Genomic DNA, 26,072 nt, shown 5'->3' with positions numbered 1-26,072 from the left:
TTTTGGGGGTTTGGGAACATACAAAAATAGCCATTTGGTAACCATGGTTTCTGTGGAAGGGACAAGAAATAATGGATTCAAGAAAGTCAATTTTAAATTGACAGTAATTTGGAAAGGAAGTAAAATTTGTAAGTCAGACAATTTAACCCAGAGCCAAGTTCCCCTTGTAGCTTATGGAATCTTCTAGAGTGGTGTAGATGAATGGGCAGCTGTTTAAAGGGATTAATTAGAAATTCCAAACTATTCTTCCAAAAAACACATACTTGGACCACATAGCCTTGCACTTCACTCTAGGCCCATTTCTCCTTACTGTGGTCCTGGGAAGTATTAATCATATCCATAGGCATCAGAGAAGAAAAATTGTCTTTTCAGATCAGTTACTCTTCTTGCAACTGACAAAGTGGTAATGATCATTTCAAATGTTTCCTCAGCCAAAGACCATTAATGTAGCAGGTGTCCTCAGTAGAGGGCTCTATAACAGAAGGCCTTGAAGTTCTCTTTCCACCACAGACTCATCACTAAGTGACATTTATTTACTATGATTGCTGTGTCTATCAGTCCATCTGTCTAAGTAATAGCTTTGGGCAACTCAGAAGCATCTATCATCACTGACTCTTTAACAAAGTTGTAGGTTATATCAACCCAAAGAAAGACATTTCTTCTTTGACCCCCATTTCAGTAGGTCCAAGTGAATTGGAAGGGGGGCTGGGAGAATGTCCAGGAATCGTAACATTATAAGAATTGTATGCTGTTGGCTGTAAAAGTTGGTTCTGCATCTGTTCTGAAATGAATTTTCCTGATCGTTTGCTTTCTGTGCCATTTTTGTATTTTGTTGCTTGGCTTGCGCTGGGCCTGAGCTTGACTTGGGTCCATACGCCTGGAAAGTATAGTGCAATTCATTCTCCTTTCACACATCCTGCTCTTTTAATAAAACTGTTCCTTTTTTTATGCAGAATAGCTGATCACAGCATTTGGTAACAGGGCAAAAACTGATAATTTGCTTAAAATGAGTCACTTTCGAGCCAGACTGGGAGCCCCATGACTCATAATTACAAGTTCAAAGACTGGCTGTTTGTAACAAAAGGAAGCCCAGCCAGAGGGGCTTTCAGCCCCTTCTTTCTTTGCATTCTTTTTATTCAGAGAGCAAATTACTGCCCAAGGCAGCCCAAAGCTCATTAGTGAACCCAGTGAAGTGAAAGGCAGTTTCTTGGGCTTGGACAGAGAGGACAGTCTTTCTACACAGCTATGCAAACTGCAAACAGTTAACCAGGTCCTAGAGCATCTACCAGTGAACATTTTCTACCACAGATGAATGCCAATCTGAGAAGCCTTTAAACAAATCGAGTTTAGATTCTTCTTCTTCATGCTACTTCCCTTTTAGCATCCTTTCCTTCCTCCTCCTCTTCCTGTCACTGTAGCAGAGGGCAGCAGTCAGGGCTCCCTGCCCTTGGCATTGTTTTCCACAATCCAGTTCTGCTTCTGGCTTTAAGAAAAGACAGGCTAAAAAAAAAAAAAAAAAACAACAACAACAAAAAAAAACTAAACAGTGAGGGAAGAAGTCAGACAAAAGCTATTACTGCAAGAACTGAGAGGAAACCTGCTCACGTGCTGCTACCACATGAAGAGACGCAGCAAAGAGAGCAGAAGATAAACACAAGTAGGAGCTACGACGCCAGCAGTAGATGGAACTAATCTGTGACTTCTGCTGGATGCTCAAGAGTAAGGAACCCCCACACATCCCTGGAGTTTGGGAAAAGGAAGGATATGGTGGATATGTCTAATGTGTGTGTCCTACCCCGTACAAATATGCACTCACCAAACAGGGTGTGCCCTGTCCTCAGTTGGGCACACCTTGTACAAAGAGCCTCTGCCTGGGTCAGAAAGCTATGATGGAGGAAAGTCCAACATAGCAGAGAGATTAGAGCAGGGTGTGTGGAGGTGGAGGGACCTTGATCTGAAGGAGAAACTCTGCTGAAAAGACCCAAAGGAAATAATGGGATATGATTTGAGCTGCATTTTCTGTATCAGGTTAATCATTTTAATTGAGGTGAGCATTTAAGTAGGATGCTAAATGGATGCCTTTGATAGCATTGCTTACCACCAGCCATCAACCAGGGTCTGGAAACTCCTTCCTTGGAGTTTTTTCCAACATCAGCACACATAATGATCTTATATTCAACACAATGCTTTTATTACTGTAGATCTGAGAACCGAAAACTGTACAACCCAAATGATGGTGCAGAAGCAAATACACTATCCAGTTCTGGGGTTAGGGAGATACAGTTTACTCAGAGCCCTCTCAGTGCTTTGTGCCACTGTCCTGCCTCGTACTGTCCCAGATCCTTTCCTACCGAATTATACAAGATGAAGGAGAGAAACAAGCACTTATCGAGAGTTGACTGTGAATGAGTCACCGTGTTGTGTCCTTTCCGTGTTTCATTTCCTTTTAACCTCAAAACAGCCCTATGAAGTAAACATTACTAGCCCATTTTATGAATGAGGAAACTGAGGATACCACCTATTTGCAGGCTGGTGAATGAGAAGGGGCTTTCTTTGTAGTGTCTGACTGAGAGATCTCGAGCCACACTGCACCGCTATGTGACAATCATCTAAGACTTTCCTTCTCAGCTACCCAGTGTGAATAAGCTCTTCCCAAGAAGGTAGGTTCTTCCTTTCATTCAGTATACATTACTGACCACCGGATATGTGCCAGACACACTAAGTATTCATGCCACACCTTCCAGAACCCTCTTTCAGTTGTTTCATCAACTGGAATGCCCTACACACATTTCACCACATGATCATTTCCTTTTCACAGACGTGTTTGCTCCCTGACCCAGTTCTTCTGGGATGCCAGAACCTTAACATCCCATCCCCACCGCCCTCCCACCTCCACCACATACACACACACACACACACACACACACACACAGAGACATCCACATGCAGGTACAATTATTTCCACTTCACACAGGAAAACTAAAGAATAGAGGAATTACGTAACTTGCTCAAGACCGTACCCTAGTAGGGTCCATTCTTAGAACTGTTGTTCTTCCAAGCCCTGCTGAGAACTACTGTCAGGGTGTAAACTGGCTTCCTAGAAAGCAAGATCTTTAATTCAGAAACTCCCTCTAGGAATCTAGCCTACAGAAATCATCCAAAATGCCTTTGTGGTTCTCAGAGAGAACTGCCTCTAATCTCCCTAAGGAAAATAGCTTCCCCCATCATTCATATCTCTCTATCCCTTTAATTTGCATTCTCTCTCTTCAGAGAGCTAATTAATAGTACGTTTTTATTTGCTCCTCTTGTCTGTCACCCTCAGTAGAATGTAAGCTCTCCAAGGAAAAAGGCCTTTGTCGACCAGCTCCAAGAACAGTAACTGGGATATAGTGGGCACTCGGTAAATACTTGTTATGTTAATTAATTAATTAACTCATTAAGTAATTAAACTTGAATAAAATTTATACACCAAGATGCTCACTGCAGCATTATTTACATAGCATATATATAAAATCATGTAAAAGTCTGATATTAGGGAACGGACTAAAATGATGAAATATTACAGAGCCATAAAAGATAATACTCAGGAAGAATTTAAGGACTTAGAAAAAAGGATTATGAGATAATATTAAGTGAAATAAACAGGCTACAAAACTGTATCTGTATTATCATCTTACTGTGTAGCTAAACAAGCATAGAAAAAACTAGAAGGTAGAGGGATGTGTCATTTTTTCCCTGCTTCCTTACACCATTCTTTATTTCCCAAATTTTTTTGCAATGGACAAGCCATACCTTGATAATTAGGAAAAGTGAAGTAATACCTTTTACATGTTCTTAGCTCATCAGGCAAAGATATGGGGGTTATATCTTTAGGACATGCCTTCTGCATCAGCTATATTCCTCTCTGAATTCCTATAGGATAATGCATCTGTGAAAGAAAAATTCCTCAGAAACCCTCCTGAGTGGCTTAATATAAATAGCTCATAATGGTAAATTACTTCTCTCTGGCGAGGATGTACAAATGCCAGGCACAGATATTAACTTGGCCGACCCCATAGCATTCTGAAATGATGACAGAGATCCCCAGAGATTCTTATCCCTCTGTCTCAGAAATGGGAGCTCTTGCCAGAAAAATGAGGGGGAGCTGGTCTCACAAGCACCCTGGCCACTTACATGTGGAGTTTTGCTTGGCTCCCTTTAGAAATAATTATTTATAGGTTTAATATGCAGAAAATAAAACAAAAACAAAACAACCAACCGCAAAAGTAAAAACCAAGCGAAAGAGAGAGAGCAGAAGAGTGAGGATGTTACTCGGGGGATGGGTTAGCGAGGACATGTGCAAGTTCACCCAGGCCAGGTCCCTGGGAAAGAAGGGACGTTTACAAAATTCTGATTGTGGATGCAAAGAGGAGAGAGCTCAAACCCGGGAGTCAGGGTTTTCATAGGGGGCAGATTGGGCTTGATGTGGAAGGCAGGGGTGAGGGTACAAATCTGGTACCTATTAGGGGGACCTATTTCTAATAGGACTCTAACCCCCTCTTCCTCCCTTCCTCCCTCCCTCCCTCCCTCTTCTTTCCTTCCCAGCACTGGAGAAGGAGCAATGAACAAGAAAGATGTGCCTTTGGAGTTTTCATTCTACACAATACATACGTACATGTCGATTCAGATGGTGACAAATGCCAGGAAGGATGTAATAGAGTAGGAAACAATTGGGGTGGGTTGGGGATCAAAGGAGGTGGCCTGTGATCTGAGAACTGAATAATGAATTGATAGCCATAAAGATTCAGGGAAAGAACATTCCAGACAGAAGGAACAAACAGCAAGTGTAAAGGCCCAGAGGTAGGAATACTAGTGACATATTTGAGGAGCTGAAAGAAGGCCAGTGAGCCAAGAAGGCTTGAGCAGAGGATCTGTGGGTGGGGCGTGAAGAGGAAGACACGTAGGCAGAGACCAGACGACGTGAGGGTGCCAGGCCAAGGAGTTTGGGGTTTGCGCAGGGGTCATGGGAAGCCACCAGAGAGTTTAAAGCAGAAGAGTGACATGATTATGTTCTTAAAAAGTCACTCGGGTTGCTGTGTGGAGAATATGCTGTAGGAGACCAAGATGGAAGCTGGCAAAGCAGTTAGGAGGCAGTCCAGGTGAGAAATGGTGAAGACTTAGGTTGGGATAAAAAAGAGCTGAAGAAAAGCAAAGAGATATAAGGCATATTTTTAAAGGATTGTTGACAGAACCTGCTGGTGGCGCTGCTATGGGAATTGAGGAATGATGAAGGAGTTCTAGGATTTTTTGCTTGAGCAAGTGGTGCCATTTACTGATACGGAAACAATTAGGGGAAACAGCTTGGGGTAGAGTTTGGAATAGAGTATGAAATTAAGGGTTCTGTTTGAGGCATGTTAAGTCTGAGGTGCCAATTAGAGATTCAAGTAGATTTCAAGTGGATTATTAGATGTCTCAATCTGTACCTCAATGGAGAGGTCAGAGCTAAAAATATAAATGTTGGAGCTATTGGTGTGTAATGCATATGAAAGCCATGAGACTAAGTAAAGTTAAAAGAAAGAGAAGAGCATCCAGGACTGAGCCCTACTGCACTACAACATCTGGAGGTTGACAGAAGAAGCCAGGAAGGTAGGAGAAAAATCAGGAGGGAGTGATGTCACAGAAGGCCAAGGAAGGAAGTGCTTCAATAAAAGGGAGGGGTCAGCTGTGTTGACCACTGCTGTGCATTGGTCAGGATAGACTAGGTTATGCTCTGGTAATAAATTAACACTAAATCTCAGTAGCTTATCATAACAAAATTTCTTTCTCATTCACACTGCATGAACAATGTGCATTGGAGGAGTGGGAGCTCTGGTCCACGATCACCAGGGACCCAGGCAGACGTAGACTTTGTATCTGAGATGACACCAAGCACCAGAGTGAGAGGAGAGCATGGAGAATTGGATGGTTCCTCTTCAAGGCTTTAGCCAGGAGGTGACACCTGTCACTGCTGCTCACAGCCTGCTGGGTGGAACCAGTCACATGCGCCTCCCTAATTGCAGGGGACCTAGGAAATGGATGCGGGCATGTGGAATGGTTGGTGACTTTACTGCTCTACCATTTACGGAGAGGTCAACTACAATAAGAACCAAAAAGTGACCACTGGTTTTGGCAATGCTGAGATCACTGGGGATGCTGAAAGGACAAAGTCAGTGAAGTGGAGGGGATACAGCTCCATTGGACTAGATAGAGGAGAGAATGGGAGATGAGGGAATAGAGATGGTGAACGTAGACAACTCTGTTGAGGCATTTTCTATGAAAAGGAATCAGAGAAACAGAAAGATAACTGGAAATTGAATGGGGTGAAGGGAGGATATTGTTAAGACAGTATTTTTTTTCTTCCCTGAGTATCTAAATGGCCTTAAGTCTCCTTCTCTGCCATCCCACTATAAATAGATGATCTGGTCTCCTATTTCACCAACGAAATCATGGCCAGTGAACGTGAATGTTTTAAGCTTCCATTTTATACCTACAAATTCAAATATGTCTACATCTAACTATAAACAATTCAACATGGATTTTAAAATGTGGTTTTTTGCTGATGGAAATAATACAAGGAAGAGAGGGTAATTTTTTAGACAAGAGAGAGGGGATAAGAGAAGAAGGCCGGGAAAGGAGTTTGGGAACCACAGCCCAGGTGGAGGGGTTGGCCGTTGACGAGATGGTGGATTCCTGTTCCGTTGTAACCGGAAGGAAAGCTGGGACTGCAGGCGAAGCCACCGTAGACCTGGTGTCGGGAAGATGAGGAAGCCCCTGTGTTGCTGCATTTATTTTCTCAATGAGATGAGGTTGTTACTGTGGAATGAGCCTGGCTGGTGTGGTCGGGAAGCAGAGAACGCGGAAGCAGTGGAGCCAGCCTGACAGTTTCAAGCACTCCCTCTCCCTACGTTGCTAACCCATAGTTTGTACTACCTTAAGAATTCTCCTACTGTGTTACAGTAGTTCTTGCACTCTAAACAGCCTGCTGTGAATAGGTTTTGAGATGACTCATTATTACTGATGAGGATAATAACTCATTTTTACACTTTCACTTTTTATAGTGTATTCCATATTTATTCATTCATTCTGTCAGAGACTTTTAAATAAATGATTCGTAGCAGCCATAATCTGTTTTTTTTTTATTTTTATTGTAAAATATATGCACAGAAAACTGCATTAGAGGTATACGTATAGTTTAAAAAATAACGCTTTTAAGGAAAACAAGTTAACTAGAGAGATCTCATCCTTGCTCATTCATTCAGTTGATAAACTCTGGTTGAAATGTCTGCTCTGTTCCAGGCACTGGGCTTGGACCTGGGGCTGCAGAGACATAAAGCAAATTCACATGGTCTGAGGGGTAGGAGAGGAGGGCAGGTGAAACAGTCATGGAAATGCATCATTGCAAAGGTGTTTGGTAGTTCCAAAATGGAGATATGCCCAGAGTGCTACCTCCTCTTAGTAACCCTTCTTTAATAACATGAAGAGACAGGCGTTCTTATTAGCTTCATTTTATAGATGAGGAGCCTGAGACTTGGAGCAATTTAAATGGCAGCCTCTACGTCATACAGCTAATAAGTGAAACCAGCACTCAAACCCGTGTCTTCTGACCCCAAACCCTATTTCCTTCCCCTGAGCACTGGACAAGAATATAGGAGAGTAGCCTGAGGTTATACTCTAAAGCATGTGTTCTTCTTCAGTCATTTAGGGAGGGAGAATCGCCTGACAAGCCTGTGGAAAACTCCAGTGGCCCTCTGCCTGGGAATGCCCTGGGCAAGCAGGGAACTAGTGAAGAGTATGGTGTCTGGACCTAGAGGTTACTTGGGACCAAATTCCCCCGCAGCCAAAGGAAAGCCTCGAGATCCTTCCAGTCAATCTCTGTGCCAGGCCCTGCACCCGGTGGGCTCCTCCCCACCCCTGTGGCTTTGCCATTCTGTTCCCTATGGCAGGACGACACCAGCCTCCTTCCTCTAGCTCCTGCTCCTCAGTTCCTCTAAAACCTGCCTTAGGAGGAATGTTCCTTGAAAAGTCCCTCTGCAATCTGATCCTGCCCATTCTTTTACTCCTCACAGTCGTCCACACCATCTGTACCATATTACCATCAGTGCGTTGTCTATGAGTATTCTCTCACTTTATAATGTAAGCTTTGTCCTTCCCATATCCCCAGTGCTTTATATCATAAGGTCAAGGGCAATATTTCTTACATTTATCTGTAACTAGCCATTGAAGAGGGTTGTCAATAGAGTAGATACTCAGTACTTTTGACAGATGGTCTGCTTCAGCAGTTGACTCACTGCCTAAGTGAATAAACAAATGTTTCATTTAAGCAGTGAAGTGCTTTCCAGAGAAGAAGCAGTTAGGATACAGAGAGGTCAATGGGAAAATGGTGGCCTCCTGGATCCTTTTCATCTCTTTTTCACCACTATTGCTCATTGAGGGGTGGGAGATTATTATCTGCTAAAGACCACATTCTCAGAACCTGGACCCTGCCCCTTCTTCTCTGTAGCATCCCCCCGCTTCAGTCCAACAGAACTGTTTTAAGTGCATAAACTGCTTTATTGTGGAAACTCCTCCAAGCCCATGTTCCGTGTAGATTAGGGAAAGGTAATTACTTAACTGGACCTGACATGGTTGGCTAACTAATGAAGTCCTAATGGCAGAGAGTCAAGGCTTCCCTATGAGCCAGCCAACTCCCCCTTTACCTCTGATCCTTACACCACCCCCCAGCGGGTTCTGGGTAAAGCAGCTTCTCCCTGCCATCTGATGCCTTCCCAGTCCCCCATCCACAAAGATCTCCCCTCTTCTGAGCCGCCATATGCATTTATGGTTTTCAGTCTACATCCGAACTCACAACCCTGCCAAAACTACCTTTTTCTCTTTAGCATCTCTGACCTCCTGACCCCATAGGTCTGACCTCAGTGGTTTGCTGGTATTTATGAGATCATTTCTACTTGGCAAATGATTTTCACTTAGTAACACAGTATGCAAAAAGAGGGTTTCGGAGTCAGACAAACCTGGGATCAAGTTATGGCTTTGCCATTTTCCTAACTTGTCTTGGGGTGACTTTTAACCTCTTTCAACATCAATTACCTTACCTGTAGAATTGGCCCAATCCTACCTAGTTGACAGGGTCACTGTGAGAATTAAATGAGACAACATATGTAATCCCTTGAGCACATGCAAAATTCCCAATAAGCATTAGCTCCCCTCTACCACCAATAGAGTTGTTGTGAAGATTGATTGAGTTAATATTTGTAAGTTAATATTTGTGAAATATGGAACAGTGCCTGTCACATAGAAGGAACAAAAAAATTAATTTTCCACTTCCTTTTTTTCTGCCAAAGAATGAACACTAGCATATCCAAACTCCATTTTGTGTTATGCTTACTTCCAAGCCAGGGAGACAGAATTTTATTTAAATCCACATGCATTTCAGGGAAGGGGCATTTTTGCTACTAGGCTAGAATTTAATTCTTTAATTCTCCTTTAAAAATGTATCAAAATAAATTGGAGACTAGAGTGGAATTCATTCCTAATTTAGGCAGATAGAAAACTTGCCTCATTTTTCAGACAACAGGACATGTAAACACTGCTCTAGCCACTGCCGGAAAGCACAGGCTGACATGAGAACTGAACTCATCAGGGTGGAAGCTAGTCAACAGAATGCTGTTAACCATGGCCTTTGGAAGTGTTCAAGACACTTCAAACTCAGGGAATCCTGTGCTTTTCAGATTCCACAGAATTAGTAGCCTCTTTCTAAACTGAAGAGGAATGCTGCCTTTCTGTTTGGTGGGCCTGTTGGGCACTGCCCTTTAACCCACAAAGGGCTGGAACACACATGTCCTTCCACCTAAATGCCCAGGGTTGGTCCAAAGATTGGGCCATATGGAATTAGAGGCTCTTTTAGGGCTGCCACATCTAGGGACTGAAATCGATGAAATGACTCCATGGATCTAGTTTAGCCTGGCAGCAGGAGCCACAGCATGCTGTCTTATTTAATGGAAATGTTGCTAGCCTCCAGATTCCTGAGTTAACTCCAAGACACAGAAATGCCAGCATGACCCAGGCTGCTCTCCAAGCTCCATGCCTGCGTCTGTCCACAGGTTTCTCTAAGCAACCCACATGGGTACTTTGTCCTGAATAAGAACACTCACAAAATCAAAACCCCAGAGATTCCGGGTTACGAAAATGAAGGTTTTCTGCAGATGGTCTCCGGGACCATTGTTTGAAGGTCTTGTGTCACTGCTGGAAATGGGCAACTCCCCTCAGTCAGCTGCCATTCTCTCAAGGGCTCCAGGCCTTTCCACTCAGTTGGCACACCGGGCCCTTCTTCACCTGCTCAGGACACAGGTTGAGGACAGAGCTGCAGCAGGAGAGTGAATCAGACATGGTTACCAAGACAAAAGAGAAACACAGCCTGCCTCAAACACTGCCCCTTAATTCTACCCAGCCCACGTGGTCTGCGCCACTGGGCCCGGGAGGGTTGCCAGTGGGATGTGTGATTTCTGGCACCAGGAGTCAGGAACCCATTTCATTTATTTAGATGTGGTGCCACCATTGGGTGGGTCTCCTAAGGTTTCTGTGGCTTTCCACTTCAGATTTTCCCTTCACTCCACTCCCTAGAGCCCCTGCCAAGCCTGCCATGCTTCAGCCTGGTCCAAGCCAGCCCTAAGAATCTACTAATTAAAGGTTCTCCTTTGACATCTTTCATGTGGCAATTTAGGAAACTCCAAGGCAATCCCTAATCTGAGGACTTTAGCCCAGGTGGTGTCATCTGGCCTTTAACCTCAAGGCTTTAGAGCACCAGCCCATTCCAGAAGTTGTCAATCAAAAGCAGAAAGTAGGTTGGGCAAGTGTCCTCGGTCACCCCAAAAGATCTACTCTTTGGTCTTCACATCTGCAGTCACTTTGGCTATGGCTAAGTGGTTTTGTCCTCCCCTCATCCTCAGATTCCATACCCTTGAGTACCCGCCCAGAACCCCTCAAATTGTAGCTGAGCTGCTCCTGGCCCTTAAAGTAAACAGAGCCATGGCACATGGCACTGCTTCCTGTGGTGACCTCCATCACCCTGGCAGTGGAGAAACGTAGACAGAGGGCTCCTCGGCATCTACTCCCAGACAGCCACTCTCGGTGATTCAGGCGCTCTAAGACATGACGCTGCTCCCTGGAGAAACTCACCTGCATGTCAGCTCCTAAAGTGATGGATCTAGGCAGCTATTTCCCCCTGCCAGCACAGGAATGAGGAAAGTAACTGCAGTTGTCATTTAATTGGGTAGTGACCTGGGAGCCATCTATTAAAGGAAGAGCTTGTATGCAGGGATGATTGACTGAGAGAGGCTGCCTGAAGAACTGTGCTGAAAACTAGTGCTATAATTAGTTTCCCCAGCAAAGGATGCTGTGATTGATTAGCAATGTCTTCCATGGGTGTGAAGAAGGAAAGTGGGAACACAGGGGCTACATGCGTGCCATCCCTGTCTTACATGCAACTTCCAAAAGCCTCCTTCCTAAATGACAACGTCCTCCCCATGGTGAGGGGAGGATGATAGACAATATCACAGATGTCTCTTCTTATCTTTCTGGGAGATGGTCTATTTCTCTTTATACAATCCTTTAGCACCTTCCCATCTTGTGAATTTATTCAGTCCACCATCAATGGACCCTTTGCTCTACATGTTAGAAGCTGCTGACTTGTCCTTCACCTCAGAGTTTTTGGCTGTTGCCCATCATTTCCTCTGGGACATCCTTGTTCCAGGTACCGTTCCCAAGAGTGCTGGACCACTGACCTTTCCCTTGGTCCTCATATCCCTCCTGAGCCTCCTGACCTTTATGTTTCATGCCGCCTTGACAGATGATCCCTTCCTCTCATCTAAATTCTTCATTCCTCTCCCTCCCATTGGTCCATTCATTCTAACTTCTCCACACACTGAATGATGGAATTCTCTTCTAATCATTTATGTGAGGATATTTTTGTATATTTCACCTAAACCAACATTTACTGAGTAATTTTAGGGCATATAGAACCTTATATCAGATACCATACAAAAACACACTATCCCTGCCTACTGCTTCTCATTGCTGTGTGCACTTCCATGGTCAACATATTGTGGGTATTCGTCGTATCACTATTTCAAAGCCAGTCCCTAACTTTCAGTCTCTAAAGCTTCTGATGCCAAGCCACAGCTACTATAATCATGCCCCACAGCTCTGAGCCTTCTCATGCTTTTAGTCCCAAACTGTGAGTTCCAAGCCCCCTCGGCCCCTGGAATCCACCCCATCTCTCACTTTTCCTCGTCTCCTGCTGGTCTTCTTTTCTCTCCTCCTTCTTCAGTCAGAGGGGACTGAGGCACCACATGAATAAATGTCTTTTCCAAGAAAAATATAGTTTTGGCTCTGACTAGGAAATCATTTTTCAGCATGAATAACACAGCTCTCCCTCATTTTACTTTTGTCCATTTTAAAGCAATAGCTTAAGCAGCAGTAGATTATTTGGGAGCAGCCAGGAAAATGAGCTCTGGCCCACGTGTCCCAGACCAAAGGAAATCAGACAGTGGGCCCAAAGGCAGGAGCGTAAACTCTCCACTTCCGATGTTTTTCTTTTCAATTTGGTTTCTATGGGACCTGTGTTGGGGGTGGGGAGGGCTTCCAAAAGTACTGATTTGTATTCTTTAGCAAAATTAGGTACCGAATTTCAGGATGGCAAGAAAGAGAGCATTGAGAAACGGGTGAGGGACCAGTGCCTGAGAACTTCAGATGCCCAACATTTTCAGAAACCCAACTCCAAGCCTGATTTTGAGAGGACCTTGTTGACTGCCCCTTCTACCTAAGTGTTCTTTAATAGATGTGGAAATCCAGAAGAGGTTGCACCTTTAGGACCTGTAAATGTTTTCCATGCAACTTAAAACTCAGAATTGCAATGTCGTGTTTTAGGGACTGAAATTGAGAAATTCGTCTCCTTTAGGGTTTTTTGGTTTTTTCTTTGTTTTGTCTGAAATTTTATACTGCCCTGTGATACTTTATTTGCTCTCCTTTAGATTTTAAACAGTCCTGTGATTCAACAAGCCGGCAGGCTTCTCTGAGTCATCCATATTTTCTGGGATTCAACACTGGGACCTGTGATTGAAATTCACTAAAAGGAAACAACTAAGACCTAGAAAGGGGCATAGCCAGTCAGAACTCCTGAGAGCCTAGGCTCTGAGGGGTAGCTGAGTCTGACAGACTAAACAAAGTGGGGAAGAAGGCACAGCTCATTTCTTTTGCCATTATGCCTTCCCTTTCAAGCTCAGATCTCCGTGAGTCTGGCACCAGCCTGAGATGCCATCTTACGTCTCATCTTTGCAGGACCTGTTAGCTAATTGTCAACAAATCATGGAGTTTTTCTTTGCTAGCATTAAAATAGTGATGCCTTCAAGAGTATTTGCATTTTTATAAAAGCTTCTTGGAGTTGAATTCATCTTTAATGGTGGGCTGTGAAGCATCGCGACATGTAGTGGGGAGAAGATGGTGTTGAATTTCTAAAATCACAACAGACGGGGGAACAACCTGCCCAGGAGCATGGTGGTAGAGGGAGGGAGAGCGGTGAATGTGGGCTTCACTTCCCCCATAGCATCATGGTATGCTCTACCAAAAGGAAAAGCATTAAGCATCTAAAACATTCTTTCATTCATTCAAAAGACATTTGATTGAGTTCCTCATTTGTGCCAGGTACTATCCAGGTGCCAGGCATATTGCAGCAAATAAATCCCTGCCTTCATGGAACTTAAAAATTCTGGAAATAAAAATAGAACATATTAACAGATGAAGTCAACTATGCAAATAGTAAACAAAAGGCATGGTTCTGTTTTTTCTGTGATACTGTAAAAAAAATAACTCAAAGTTTTGGACAAGATAGGCACTAATGAGAATGCAATCTCATGGGTAAATTGTCTGAGGCCCACCACCTGCCCCTCTATCAGGCAAACTATCCCTGGAAAACTGATCTCAGAGCAGAACTGATGTCCTCTAAAAGCTGGGCAATTGTTGCTTCTTTAACTGAGCCTCAGTTTCCTCCTTCATAAAATGAAATTATGACCATTGATCATGGAGAAGTTTAACTGAATGGTATTAGGAAAGCCCTGGTAACAGTGCTTAGCGTAGAGTCTGTAAGAAATTCATTTTTTAGTCACCCAAAGGTCATTCCTATTGGGTGGCAGAACCACCCATATTCATCAAGTTGCCCTTTTAATCCACACTCCTCCTCTGCCCCCTCCACCTGGGATCTTCTTCCACTTCTCCACCTGCCAAATGCTGCTTCAGCCTTCAGAATCCTTCCCGCTCTCCCTGGCAGAGCCGACCCCCCACCTCCCTGTGGCCCGTGCCTGGACACGTGCCTCCCTGACAGCGAGCAGCAACTGCCATTGTAACTGTGGGTTCACTTTTCTTGCTCCCTTACTAGACTTGGAATTCTTTAAGGTCAAGGATCCACACTTTCATCTTCTTGTTCAAGTTTATATCTCTGTCACATGCCTAGCACAGTGCCTAAGATAAATAAATACTTGTTGAGAAAGTAAATAGATAGATGATTATCTCCATTTGCAAGGTGAGCTTTTGGTTCCTCTCGTGCTCCACTGTGCTGGCTCTTTCTAATGCGTACAACGTGTGCTGAGGGGCAAGAGCTTGCCATGTGAGAAAGCTGTTTCCTAAACCCTGAGAGGGAAAAGGAAGTGGAGACATGGCTTCAGTAAATAAAAAGGTGTTCATTAACTTTGTAGGTGACCCCAAATTGGAGTGAGAACTGGTATATTAGTACAATTTAAAAGGAGCTGGATACGGGCTCTGAAGAAGCAGAATGAAGGTGGTGAAGGGCAGGATTCAGATGGAGCCTGGGGTCACACAGCACAGCTGCCCGTGGAGCCCTGCCCTTGTGCCCCTCTCTGCAGAAGCTCAGCCTCACCTCCGTGTGGCCGCCATGAAGTAGGCTTCCAGGCCTTGCTTTGCCTCTTTGCCTCTACACTATGGCCATCATCAGCTATCTCCCCTTGGCCTCCCTGAGCAGACACTTAGGATGCTAGCTGCCAGGATTGTAGTTGTCACACTAATGTCCACTCACCTACGTCACCATCATCAAAGAACTCCAATTCCAGGATACTTCCTCCATTATAGCAGGAGGAAAATTGATACCATATTCCTGACAACAACTCCTGGCACTGCAGGACCCCAAGTGCCATTTAAATCACCAGGAGTATTAAATACTCCCAGTGTGACTTTCCTAGAATATGTACTTTACTAAATTTTAAGTCTTTGAAGATTGGTGATTCATGTATATGATATGGCAGTGGCCCCAAATTTCTTAACAAGACCTTCAAGATTCTCTGCAAAATGATCCCAAACTACCTTCCTGGGCTTATCTCCTCTATGCACCTCATGTCCTTCCTGCTGCCACTACCCAGGCCCCTCCACACTTTGGGAAACACCCAGGGGGGTTTCAGCTGATTATAAGTTCTTCCAGGACATACTGCTGTCAGTGCCACAGGCACTGGGAAACCTCAGCATGGCCTTTCCACCCATCTGTCAATTCAGGCTATTAGCTCTGCAAGAAAGCAGAGCCTGGGAGAGAAAAGGCCATGAAGCTTCTCCTTCACTGTAGCTTTTTGAGAAACCCTCCATCCTATTTCCCCTATCCCTGTGCTACTGGTTGGTGGAAGCCTTCTCATCACCCCCTCTTGGGAGGCCGTTTGGGGATCCCACAGGCAGACTCCAATGTGGTCTCTGTGGAGCTTCTCTCTTCCCTAACTCTATCCAGAGATAATCAATCCCTCTACCCTCTGTTGTTACTTTATTATGCAGTAAAAGGCATACATTGTTAGAACTGGGCACAGACCCGGGTTGGGAGAGGTATGGAATGAATCCCTTGGCTCCTGGTGGGCTCTGCTGGATGAAAAGTGCCCCCCAGTTAATGTCTCTCACACATCAGGGCTTATCTTTCCAAATCTCACAGAAACACGTTCCCAGGCCCACCCAGTTCTGGAGTGTGCAGGGCAGATGTGGAGACAGAACTGAGCCATGCCCATTTGCTTCTGATTGGAAAAGGGTGGGGTGTCTTTGTGTGCCTCACCATTCAGACATTCTTCATGGTGCTATTTTTATCAACAGTCCTCATTAAATTGGTGTCAGATGGGCTGGTCCAGTTCCTTACCCTGAGGCTGAGTGATGGGACTCAGCAGGGTTTTTCCAGGAAAGAGGAGATGTGGTATGTGGCCCATATGAATGCATCTCTGGAACCCTAGGCCTCATAGTGAACTCCTCTAGCCCTGGACTGTGTTCCTATGGCAGTTAGAGCAAGGCTCATCATCACTCTTAGTTCGTTCTTGACCTGATCCATTTAACAGACGTGTTGAGTACCTTCTAAATGCCAGGCATTAAACAAGACACTAGAGGTCCACAAAAAATATTATCTTTACCTCCTAGAAACTTGCATTTCACCAGAACAGATTGTCATGTGAAGTGACAGTGCCTACTGGGCTGTGCCTGTTACAGATGCATTGATAGGTACAGAGTAGACGGAGGATTTGTTCTGTCTGGGCCTTGGGGAAAGCTTCATGGAGGTGGTAACACCCACCCAGGGCTTCAAAGACAAGTAGAGGTAACTGGATGAAAATATAGGAAAAGGAACTAAGGGCAGAGGCATAAAAAAATGACTCCATAGATTCATCCAAAATCCAGCTGTGAATTCAGCTCTCGCCAAGGGAGTCCCAGGCACACAGCTGCATTGGCCCCCACCCTGGGAGGCTGCAAGAAGAGAGCCTTGAGGCAGGAATGCCACCTGCTTACTCCAAGGGCCCTGGCTGTCCTGAATCTGGGTTTCAGAACTTGGCCCTGAGCAGGGCCCAGCAGTGAGGGTTGGCCTGTAGTGGCAATAGTGATACAGGCAGTTGAAGTTAGACGTCACCTAGGGACCTTCCCCATGGTCTGCTCATGGGTCTTGCCATTGAGAACCTAACTCCTGAGTAGAACTGAAGCCCCTCACAAGCCACAGGAAACAAGGAGGAGTTGTTCTATGGAGACTAAGAGCAGACTCTTCTAGATTCTAAATCTTTCAGTCTGGATTATACTTCTTTTAACTAAATGCCTGGAAATTCAGGGTGAAATTTAACAGAAAACCAAAACAGAGCATAACAGGGAAGCAGGGAGAAATGTGGCACTGAGTGATGGCAGAAAGTGCCTTTGCAGATGTTCTGGGCAGTCCCGGGTTTGGTGCTCTGGTTTTCATTTCCTCTGACCAGACATTCCAAACTCCACCCCCCACAAGTCACATGGATGCGCAGGCACGGTCCTGCAGGGTGCAGCGGGTGTCGCTGGAAGGGCCTCTGCGGCGGGTCAACGGCCAGCTGGAAGAGCCTGGGGCCACCTGTCTGGTCAGGAGGCTCTCTGCTGTCAGCCTCTCGGAGCCAGGGCTGGCTTTGTGGTCTGACTAAAGTGACAATGAAATTAATGAGATCCCGATGCCATGACTGAGGCCGTTTCCCTGTGTCTCCAAACAGAGATGAGAGAAGAAATGTCATTAGGACGCCAGGAGGCTTTTGAAATCTTCAAGAGGGACCATGCTGACAGCGTTACCATCGAAGACAACAAGCAGATTCTGAAACAGAGGTAAGGCTGGCTCCAAGAGCAGCTGTTCCTCCAAGGCTTAGCTGGGCCAGCCTGGAGGAAACTTGCTACTCCGTCCTCCCTAATCTGCCCAACCTAACTTTTAAAAGAAGGGCTTAACATTTATTCAGTCTCACTTTGAATTACATCCAGCCTCTTTCACATGTGTAAGCCTTATCATCCCAGCACTGCTGGGTAAGCAACATCAGGACAGGGTCTGTTACTGACAGCACTAACTCTGTGTACAGTTCTCATGTCATACATTAATTCTGATCAGCCTGCGACCTTATCAATATCTTACTGCTCCAAAGGCAGGAAAAGAATTTATGGACTAGATTATAGTTTTAGAACTCCAGGCCCTCCAGCTGTTCTAGAGAGAAGTCCTGCACTTCTTAGTCAAAGGAAGTATACACACACACTTCTTGTGAGCCAGAGGCCTTCAGTGTGTTCTCCAGGCCAGAAGCAGAGCCAGCAGGATCATTTGCTGACATGTTGTCAAGCAAGGCTGTGTTCTGAACCCTTTAGAAAAAACTCAGAGGTACATAATCTGTTTCAGCTAATCTGTGAATTAGATGCATATCCTCAAACTGTAGCAAACAGAAAGAGTGCTGGATGTATGGGTCTAGAGTTCAAGAGAGAGAGTTCTAGACTGTGAACTCTTACATGTCACATGTGACTCTGGATCTTAGCACACAGTACCTTTTCAAAAACTATTTATTGAATTAAAATGAGATACAGGATTGAGAGTCATATGCTTATAAATGACAATTTAAGGAAGCCAGAGAAGTTGATGAGCTCTCTCAAGAAAACCTGTGGGAGTGCAGGGCCCAGAGGGTAGAACCACAGGGGAAAGCTTTAAAGGAAAGGGAGGGGAAGGCGGCCATGATGGAGACTGAGTGGAAGCTGAGAGAGAGGAGGGAGAACAGGAGAGTCTATTGTCCTGAAGCCAAGAGGGCAGACTGCTCCATGAAGAAGCATGTTGTCAGTGGTGTCAGCTGCTACAAGGAAACAAGCAGAGGGAGCCGGAAAGTGCACATGGAGTTTGCAACAAGAAGACCACGGGTTAGAGCGCTGGGAGTGAAGGAGCAAGTGAGAAGGAACTGAGCAGACAGACAGAGTGAACGATGTGTTCGGAAAGTTTGGGGTAGATGAAAAACATTTAAGAAAAAAGACAGGGAGCTTAGGGAGAAGGGAAGTTTGTTTCAGGATGGGGGAGAATTAGCCAAGATGGCAGGCCACAGAAGCAAGCCAGGGGCAAGAAAGACAGCGGGACAAGGGAAAAGAGTGACCCAGCAAGGCTTCAGGGGGGCAAAAGCTCAGGGGGAGGCGAGCCTGGAAGGAGGCCTGAAAAGGAAAACAAAGCAAGAGGGAACTGATGCAGATACATCTAGAAGGACAGAGAAAATTCAAGATGACCTATTTTCTCTGTGAAAGTGGAGGTGGAAGAAGAGACTTGAGGATGCTGAGGAAGGTTTAATACAGCAGCCACAGGGAATGGGGAAGAGGGTAGAGCTGCAAAAAGGAAAGGCAAGCAGCATTGAGGGCCACGCTTAGTCTATTAACCAATGGCTTCTACACTTGAGTAGGGGGTCTTAGATCATTTTAGGAAAAAGCAAAGGTGAGAGGAGTGTAGCGGGAGCAGCCGTTGTGTAGCCCAATCCAGCCCTTCATAGTCCAAAGAAGCATATGTGCCCTTGTGACCCAGCAATTCCACTCCCGGTGTATCTCCCAGGAAGTTCTCATGAGAGTTCAGAAGGGGACACAAATGCGGGTGTTCCCAGTAGCTGTTTGTGGCCAAGGAGAGTTGGAATCCACCTGGGTGTCCACCACTGGGGCAGTGGAGAGGTAAAATATTGGGGAAGCCATCTATGGAGTCAGTGCAGCAGGTGGGAGCAATGGATTAATGTACACACACCAACAAGGATGGCTCTTCAAGGCATAGCACTAAGAACCCACAAGTTATGTAAATTGTAAATATATGCACACAAAACAAAGACAGCCAAACAGAAAGATATACTTTAGCATACTTTAACCATAAGAATGTTTATCTCTGTGGGAGAGCAGAATGGGAGCAGGACATGGAGATAAAAAGGAATGAATGAATAAATGAGTAACACTAAGCAGTGGGAGAGAAAATGCAGTGAATCTAGGGACAGCCGAGGACTCTTTCTGTAGAAAAGTGGACATGTGTGCATCTGCACAAATGTACAGGGATTTCACAAACCTTCTGCTTCTCCATGCTGTAGGCCATGTATTTCTAGTATAGTCAGTTAGGCATGTCATAACAGGCTACCTTGTCTGTCTGAAGATAAGCATGTCAAGCTAGATGACAGCTGCCTCATCCAATAGTAGATTCCCAAGAGCCCTCAGCTGTGTCTATACCCGAGGCATCATAGCTTACACCAGCGCCTCATCACCCTGGCTTCATATTAAAATGACCCATGGAGCTTGTAAAAGCTACCAACGCCTGGATCTGACTCCCCAGATACTCTGATTTAATTAGGTAGAGCCTGAACATTCGCTTTTTTAAAGATTCCAGTGTGCAACCAGGTTTGAAAACCACTGGCTAGATAGTGTTCAGAGACCTGGAGATCCAGAACCTCTGAGGTAGGATCCCCAAAACTCTGCAGGTTAAACCAATTACCAAGTGATTCTTTTGCACACTCAAGTTCAAGAACCACTGGCTTAGGAAGAACATAATATCTCATCTTTCTTATTCTAGAACTGGTATGGCTCCTGGTTCTGGTTTGTACCCTTGAGTTTAGGTCTGTTCCCAGCGAGGCAGATGGGTCGGGGGGAAGCAGGGATGAGGATGTTGTGGTCTTTCGAAGCCTTCTATACAGAGCCCACTTGACTCTAGAGTCATGACAAGTGACAAATGTGCTTTTGGGTTTAAACCCATCTAAATCACACAAGATGGGCTGGTAATACTGGTGGTCCCATCTTCCTTGTGGCCGTAGAGCAAAGGTAACGAAACTTGTACAAAGCTTTCCTCAGAAAAGAGGTTTTCCCAGCAGTAAATGAGTCTTTTTAAATCAAATGAAAAGTCAGGAGACCAGCCCACATTCTTTAACAGTCTCCATCTGTTTAATATTACCGTAATAACAATCATTAAAGGAATATTTGGTACCAGGGGGTGTAATCCAGGACCTACCCCTTTCTCAAGATTGGAGTTTTTGTTTGCATTCATGGAGAGTATTCAATTATCAGATAAGTACATGATCATAAGTGCTGAAAGCAGAGGACCAAGAGAAAATGTTTTTGTATGAAAACAAATAACTGCAAACCAGTGCTCCTACAGCAGACATCAAAATAAGGCCCCACAGATGTTTATAGGGGTGACTTCCGGCCACCCTTACTTTAGGAAATGGTCGGCAGTACCCCTGATCTCCTCCCCATTGGCTCCCATTCCGTCTCGTGACCGAGAGCATCATATGGACCATCTTGGGGGGGACTGGCCAGCCCTAGGAATACAGACATGTACCAGAGGAGTTTTACTCAGGATGGCATTAAATTATTATTTCCTAACTCTACTTCTAATGGACTTTCTCTTAGAAATCTCACCTTTTAATAGCCCTCAGCAGCCAAGACCCAGCCTGGCCTGGCATTTCATTCCCTACTTCTCACAAACAGGAAAGTTAACTGTAATTGGAAAGGAAGGCGCTGATAATGTGAACTAAACCAAGAGAAGCGTCCCTTCACTCAGTTGGATCCTTCAGACGGAGAAGAGAACAGAAATCTAAAACCAACAGGAAAACTGGACCGAGGTGGAGAGAAATCTCGTGGCAGCATCTGGAAATAACGTCCGTGACAAATAGGAGTTCCCTGGTTCCAATCAGACTTCAATTTTAACCTTTATTATTTTTCCGTTTGTTTTTTGTATTTACACCTTGTCTCCTGAACCAGAATTATAAACTCTGAGATTAGATTAGAATCTTTTCAGTTTCCCCATGGTTTTTAAAACAGTGCTGGCCACAAAAAGGGTACTCAAAAAGTACCCTTTTTTGCTTGAGAGTGACAATTTGAGATTGACTGAGACATCTTAGTCAAGAAAACTGCTTGAGAATGCTTGTAGCTTCCTAGAAGTAGGAGAACGCAGCAGCAGGCTTCTTGAGAGTCAAGGAAGGAACTGCTCAACAGGAGACAAGAGAAGGCAGCATCTTGATGGGGAAATGAGATGAATAGAAAAGGAATATTGGTATTAAAAAAAGTGTAAGGGAAATGAAAGGTGGGTCTTCATTGCAATATAACAGAGGCAGCCAAGGTACCATGTCAGGGACAGGTCTGCAGAGAAGGTAATGGCATAGATACAGGTCCAGTCTTCTCTCTTCCTCTCTGAAGGGGAAGAGTATTGGATGTTTACTCTATGAATAATCAACATATTAAGTTAATCACCCTAGACAAGAAGGCTAGGAAAGATGTCGTTGGAGCCCCTTGCCCTCCAGTGACATATTTGCCCCACCTGCCTGAAGAAACCATCCCAGCTGACATGACAGGGAATATGACTGCAGAGGCTCTTGGAGACTGAGTGGCTTATGAACACTAGCTCCTCTCCGTGGCCCATAGCTTAAAGCAGCCGCTGCCCATGGTCCCCAGTAAATTGGCTGTGGTTCTCATTGCCCTGGAGCAGAGCCAGGTGTGGGGCATCCTCAGCTGCTCCTCCAGTGATGACATATATCTCTGCCCGACACACATCAACAGTAGGATGGTATTCTCCCAGGAGCTGGTCTTGGAAGTTACATGAAATTCTATCTCAATTCCCCCATCCCTTTCATTCTCCCCGAAGATGAGAAACTTGACAACTGTCATGGGTGACTTTGACCACTGACTTGCAAGGAGCTGCCCTTCCAACCCTCTGGTTTGCTGAGAGAATGATACTCATCCATTATTGTCTGTGGTTACTGCTTCCAACGTGGAATCACACCTCACAGTTCATCACACCCCCACAGGGTTCCCATGCTGCAGGCAGGCAGTGGTCAAGATTCACAATCACAAAGCACATTTGCATGTTTGTGCTTTCCATATCAACCCAGCTCTGAGAGGCATCTCATCCTAACCTTAGAAATGGGGAATCTGAGATCCAGCTCAGGTAGAGTGGACATTCGAATCCAGGTCTCTGACTCCCAATCCAGTGCTCTCCACATTGCACACATTGCCTTGTACACATGCTCATGCATGTGTACATTTTTATTCTACAGATATGTATGGAATGCTTACTAAGTACGAGCCCCTGTTCTAAGCTCCAGGAATATGAGACGGATGTAGTCACCACCCTCATGGCACTCATGATATCCAGTGGAAACAAACAAGCATTGGCACTCCCAATACAGTGTGATGACAGAAGTTCAAGGTGCCGTGAGCACGTGGGGTGACACCTATTGGTCTTAGGAAGCTCCAGAGGAAGAGACATCTCAGCTGAAACTGCGGAGTGAGGTAGAAATTAGCCAGATGAAGAGAGAGGTTCCAAGCAAAGGAAACAGCCCCAAAGAGAGAGAGTGTGACACTTGATGGGACCAAAAGCAATTCAGGCCAGCCTGGAAAGGCAGGGGGATATGAGAGAAGAATCTAGAGAAGTCAGCAGGAGCCAGAGCATCGAGAGTCTAGTTAGCGTGTAAAGTAATTTGGACTTTGTCCTGAGGTCACTGGGGAGCACTTGAAGAGTTTTAAGCAGGAGAATAACAAGATCAGGTTTGCATTTAAGAAGGCTCTGTCAGGGCCAGCCCGGTGGCTTAGCGGTTAAGTGCACGTGCTCCGCTACTGGCGGCCTGGGTTCGGATCCCAGGCATGCACCAACGCACCGCTTCTCTGGCCACGCTGAGGCCACGTCCCACATACAGCAACTAGAAGGATGTGCAGCTATAACATACAACTATCTACTGGGGCTTTGGGGGAAAAAAATAAATAAATAAAAATTTTAAAAAGAGAAAAAAAAGAAGGCTCTGTCAGGCTGAGATGAGAGAAATTGCCCGAAGGCAGGTAGCGTGAATGCTACCTTCAACAAGAAGTTGTTGAAGGAATCTGGGGGAGAGAGATGACAGCTTCTTTAAGGCAGAATGGGAATCAAGCTGAGTGGAGTTTTATGATAGATACTGAGGATGTAGAATGGATGGGACTGCAGGGTTGAGTGAAGGGGCTAATGGAGAGAGGGGCAAAGGGTGGTGTGCAGGTTACTGGCACGGGCACGTGAGTGAGTTCTGGGGCCCTGCAATGACGTGAGGAAAGAGGGAAGGAAGGGGATTACAGGGAAGGTAATCAGTTCTGCCTTGAATGCAATGAATGTTAGTTAGCTGCAAGGCATCAAATAGGCAGTCTGGTCAGGAAATAGGATACTGGGTCAGGAAATCAAGCAGGGCTGAGATGGAGATTTGGGAGATGTCCTAGAGACAAGCCTGTAATGAAATGCTTAGAGTGCATAGGTAATGTGAGGAGAGGGCCCAGGACAAAACCCTGATGATTACCAGTTTAAGTAAGGAACAGGCTGCAGAAGAAGAGCCTGCAAAGGTAACTGGAAGGAGCAGCCAGGGAGGGAGGGAGAAAAAAACAGGAGGGAGGGGGAAAAAAAACAGGAGAGATGGGTGATGTGACGTGGAAGCCAATGAAAGAGAATGTTTTCGCTCTGGGGACAGTGTCTGGCACAGTGCGGGACACACGATGGGCGTAGTTGGATCTGTGAATGCTGGATGTCACAGGAAGCCAGGCTGTGAAAGAACAGCCCAAGCAGTACATTCCTTCTCCCTTCCAAACCCAGGCCTTGCCCCACGATAACAGTTCCTCACACTGGAACTGCCCCCAGCAACACTGCGCTCTCCAAAATGAGCCACGAAGCCAGTGACTCCCTGATAGGAACGCTTTGGCACAGTAGGGAGAAACCCTTAGGGGCTCACGGGTGGTCCCTGTTGAGTCACAGAGCCTTCTCCGTGCCCCTCCTCAAGGTGCAGCCTCCCCAACATAGGCCACGCACCACAACGGTGAGCAGCAGTTTGGGATATGGGCCAGGGGTGCAACGTGCCCTGGGGGGAGGAGTCAGCATAGGTTCTTCACCTTGGACACAGGTTGGCTTCCTGAGCCACATCATTAGTGGGAATGTGCCTCTTTTAGAAGGTCAGGAGTTGGGCGACTCCCCCAGCAAAGTGCTGATGAGCAGAACTTAGACTAGGGTAGGAGGAGGGGGGAAAGTGGGACTGAAGGGGACTTGGGCTGAGGAGGTGTGGAGATGCAGGGTGGGCCAGGAAAAACGTGGCAGAACTGGGGGAGTCACCTTCTTTCTCATTCTTCTCTTTGGTAGCCTCCTCCTTTTCCTTCTCACCTCTCCCACCTCCTTACACTTCCCCCCTCTTCTCCCTCAGGGCTGGGCTTCCTTAGGCAAGAGTTTGTCTTGACAATGAGGATCAGGAACACATGTGGGTGGGGTGGCCTGGAGTGGTGACAACTGCAGAATGAAGGCAAAATGGTCTCATGAAGACGGGACAGCCCTCAGCCCACACCTCTTCAGTGGGAAAGCCCTTTTTAGCTTGGCGCTGGGCTGCAGAGGAGACTGGAATGGCTCGTGGCTTCCCCCTGAGTGTCTGCCAGCCCTGGCGCGGGCAGCTCTCTGGAGAGGGTTGACCACAGCACTAAGCTGCTCCCTCTGCCTTGCCCGCCTGGACACATTGGGGCACCACCAAGGCCGGGGGGCTCCCAGGCCAGTCGCAGCTTCCCTGAACAGTGCTGCTGTGGAAATCGCCTGTTCTGCCTGCAGTATCTTCCCTTTTCCATCTCTGCTCTGGTTTCCTCCAGCATTGACTTGAGTTTGAGCAGCTTTGCAGCCTTGCTCTTGTATTTTCCTTACTCCCCAGCATCTAAAGCTTCCGGAACTCGACAGTAATAAGAGGAATCATTCATTGAACAATGAAGGGCTATCAAATCCGGTGAAATCCTAGGACATGGGGATGGACAGAGCGGCGATCAAACAGTTACAGTCCCCCGACTTGGCACAACCGAAAGTATGAAGATAGTCCTCATCTTCTGGGTGGCCTGGACCAAACCTCAGATTATAGGTGCCCAGCAGACAAAGGCCACTGTGAGCCCACAGGGGCCAGCACATAACCTCACATCCTGTGAATGTTTGCTGAACTGAGTTCAGTCTGAATGGCATCAGACGAAGCTGCACTTCTCCTGGAGGGTGACAGGCCCTAGCTGAAGAGGCGACATACATAATCTATGATAAGCCTGAACACCCTTAATAAGGGAGCCAGAAGTGGAGTCCCAAGAACTTAATGTGAGAGAAAATTTAGTCCCCTTCCCTGGAAACTTCCTCTCTGCAGTCACAGGCCAAGCAGACAGATTCGGAAAATAGCAGTGATGTAATTCACACTTTTCCATCAAGCACAGAGCAATCGTGGTACTCTGGCTTTTGCTTATGTTGTCCCTGGCCTGGAATGCCCTCCTCTCCCCACTTC

The 26,072-nt window shown here is 45.8% G+C and overlaps 1 protein-coding gene across 1 annotated transcript in view; it reads left to right on the top strand.

The window, feature by feature from the left end:
• KIF6 (kinesin family member 6) overlaps positions 1-26,072 on the top strand; it is a 376,398-nt gene that overhangs the window by 272,870 nt on the left and 77,456 nt on the right. Inside the window, 1 exon segment of the mRNA XM_014782562.2 lies at positions 17,529-17,637. Coding sequence (XP_014638048.2) covers positions 17,529-17,637 — 109 coding nt within the window.

This window comes from Ceratotherium simum, chromosome 13 (assembly GCF_057802395.1).
Source record: "Ceratotherium simum simum isolate JZ-2026a chromosome 13, ASM5780239v1, whole genome shotgun sequence".
Lineage (NCBI taxonomy): Eukaryota > Metazoa > Chordata > Mammalia > Perissodactyla > Rhinocerotidae > Ceratotherium > Ceratotherium simum.
This window is presented reverse-complemented; position numbering and strand designations above follow the sequence as displayed.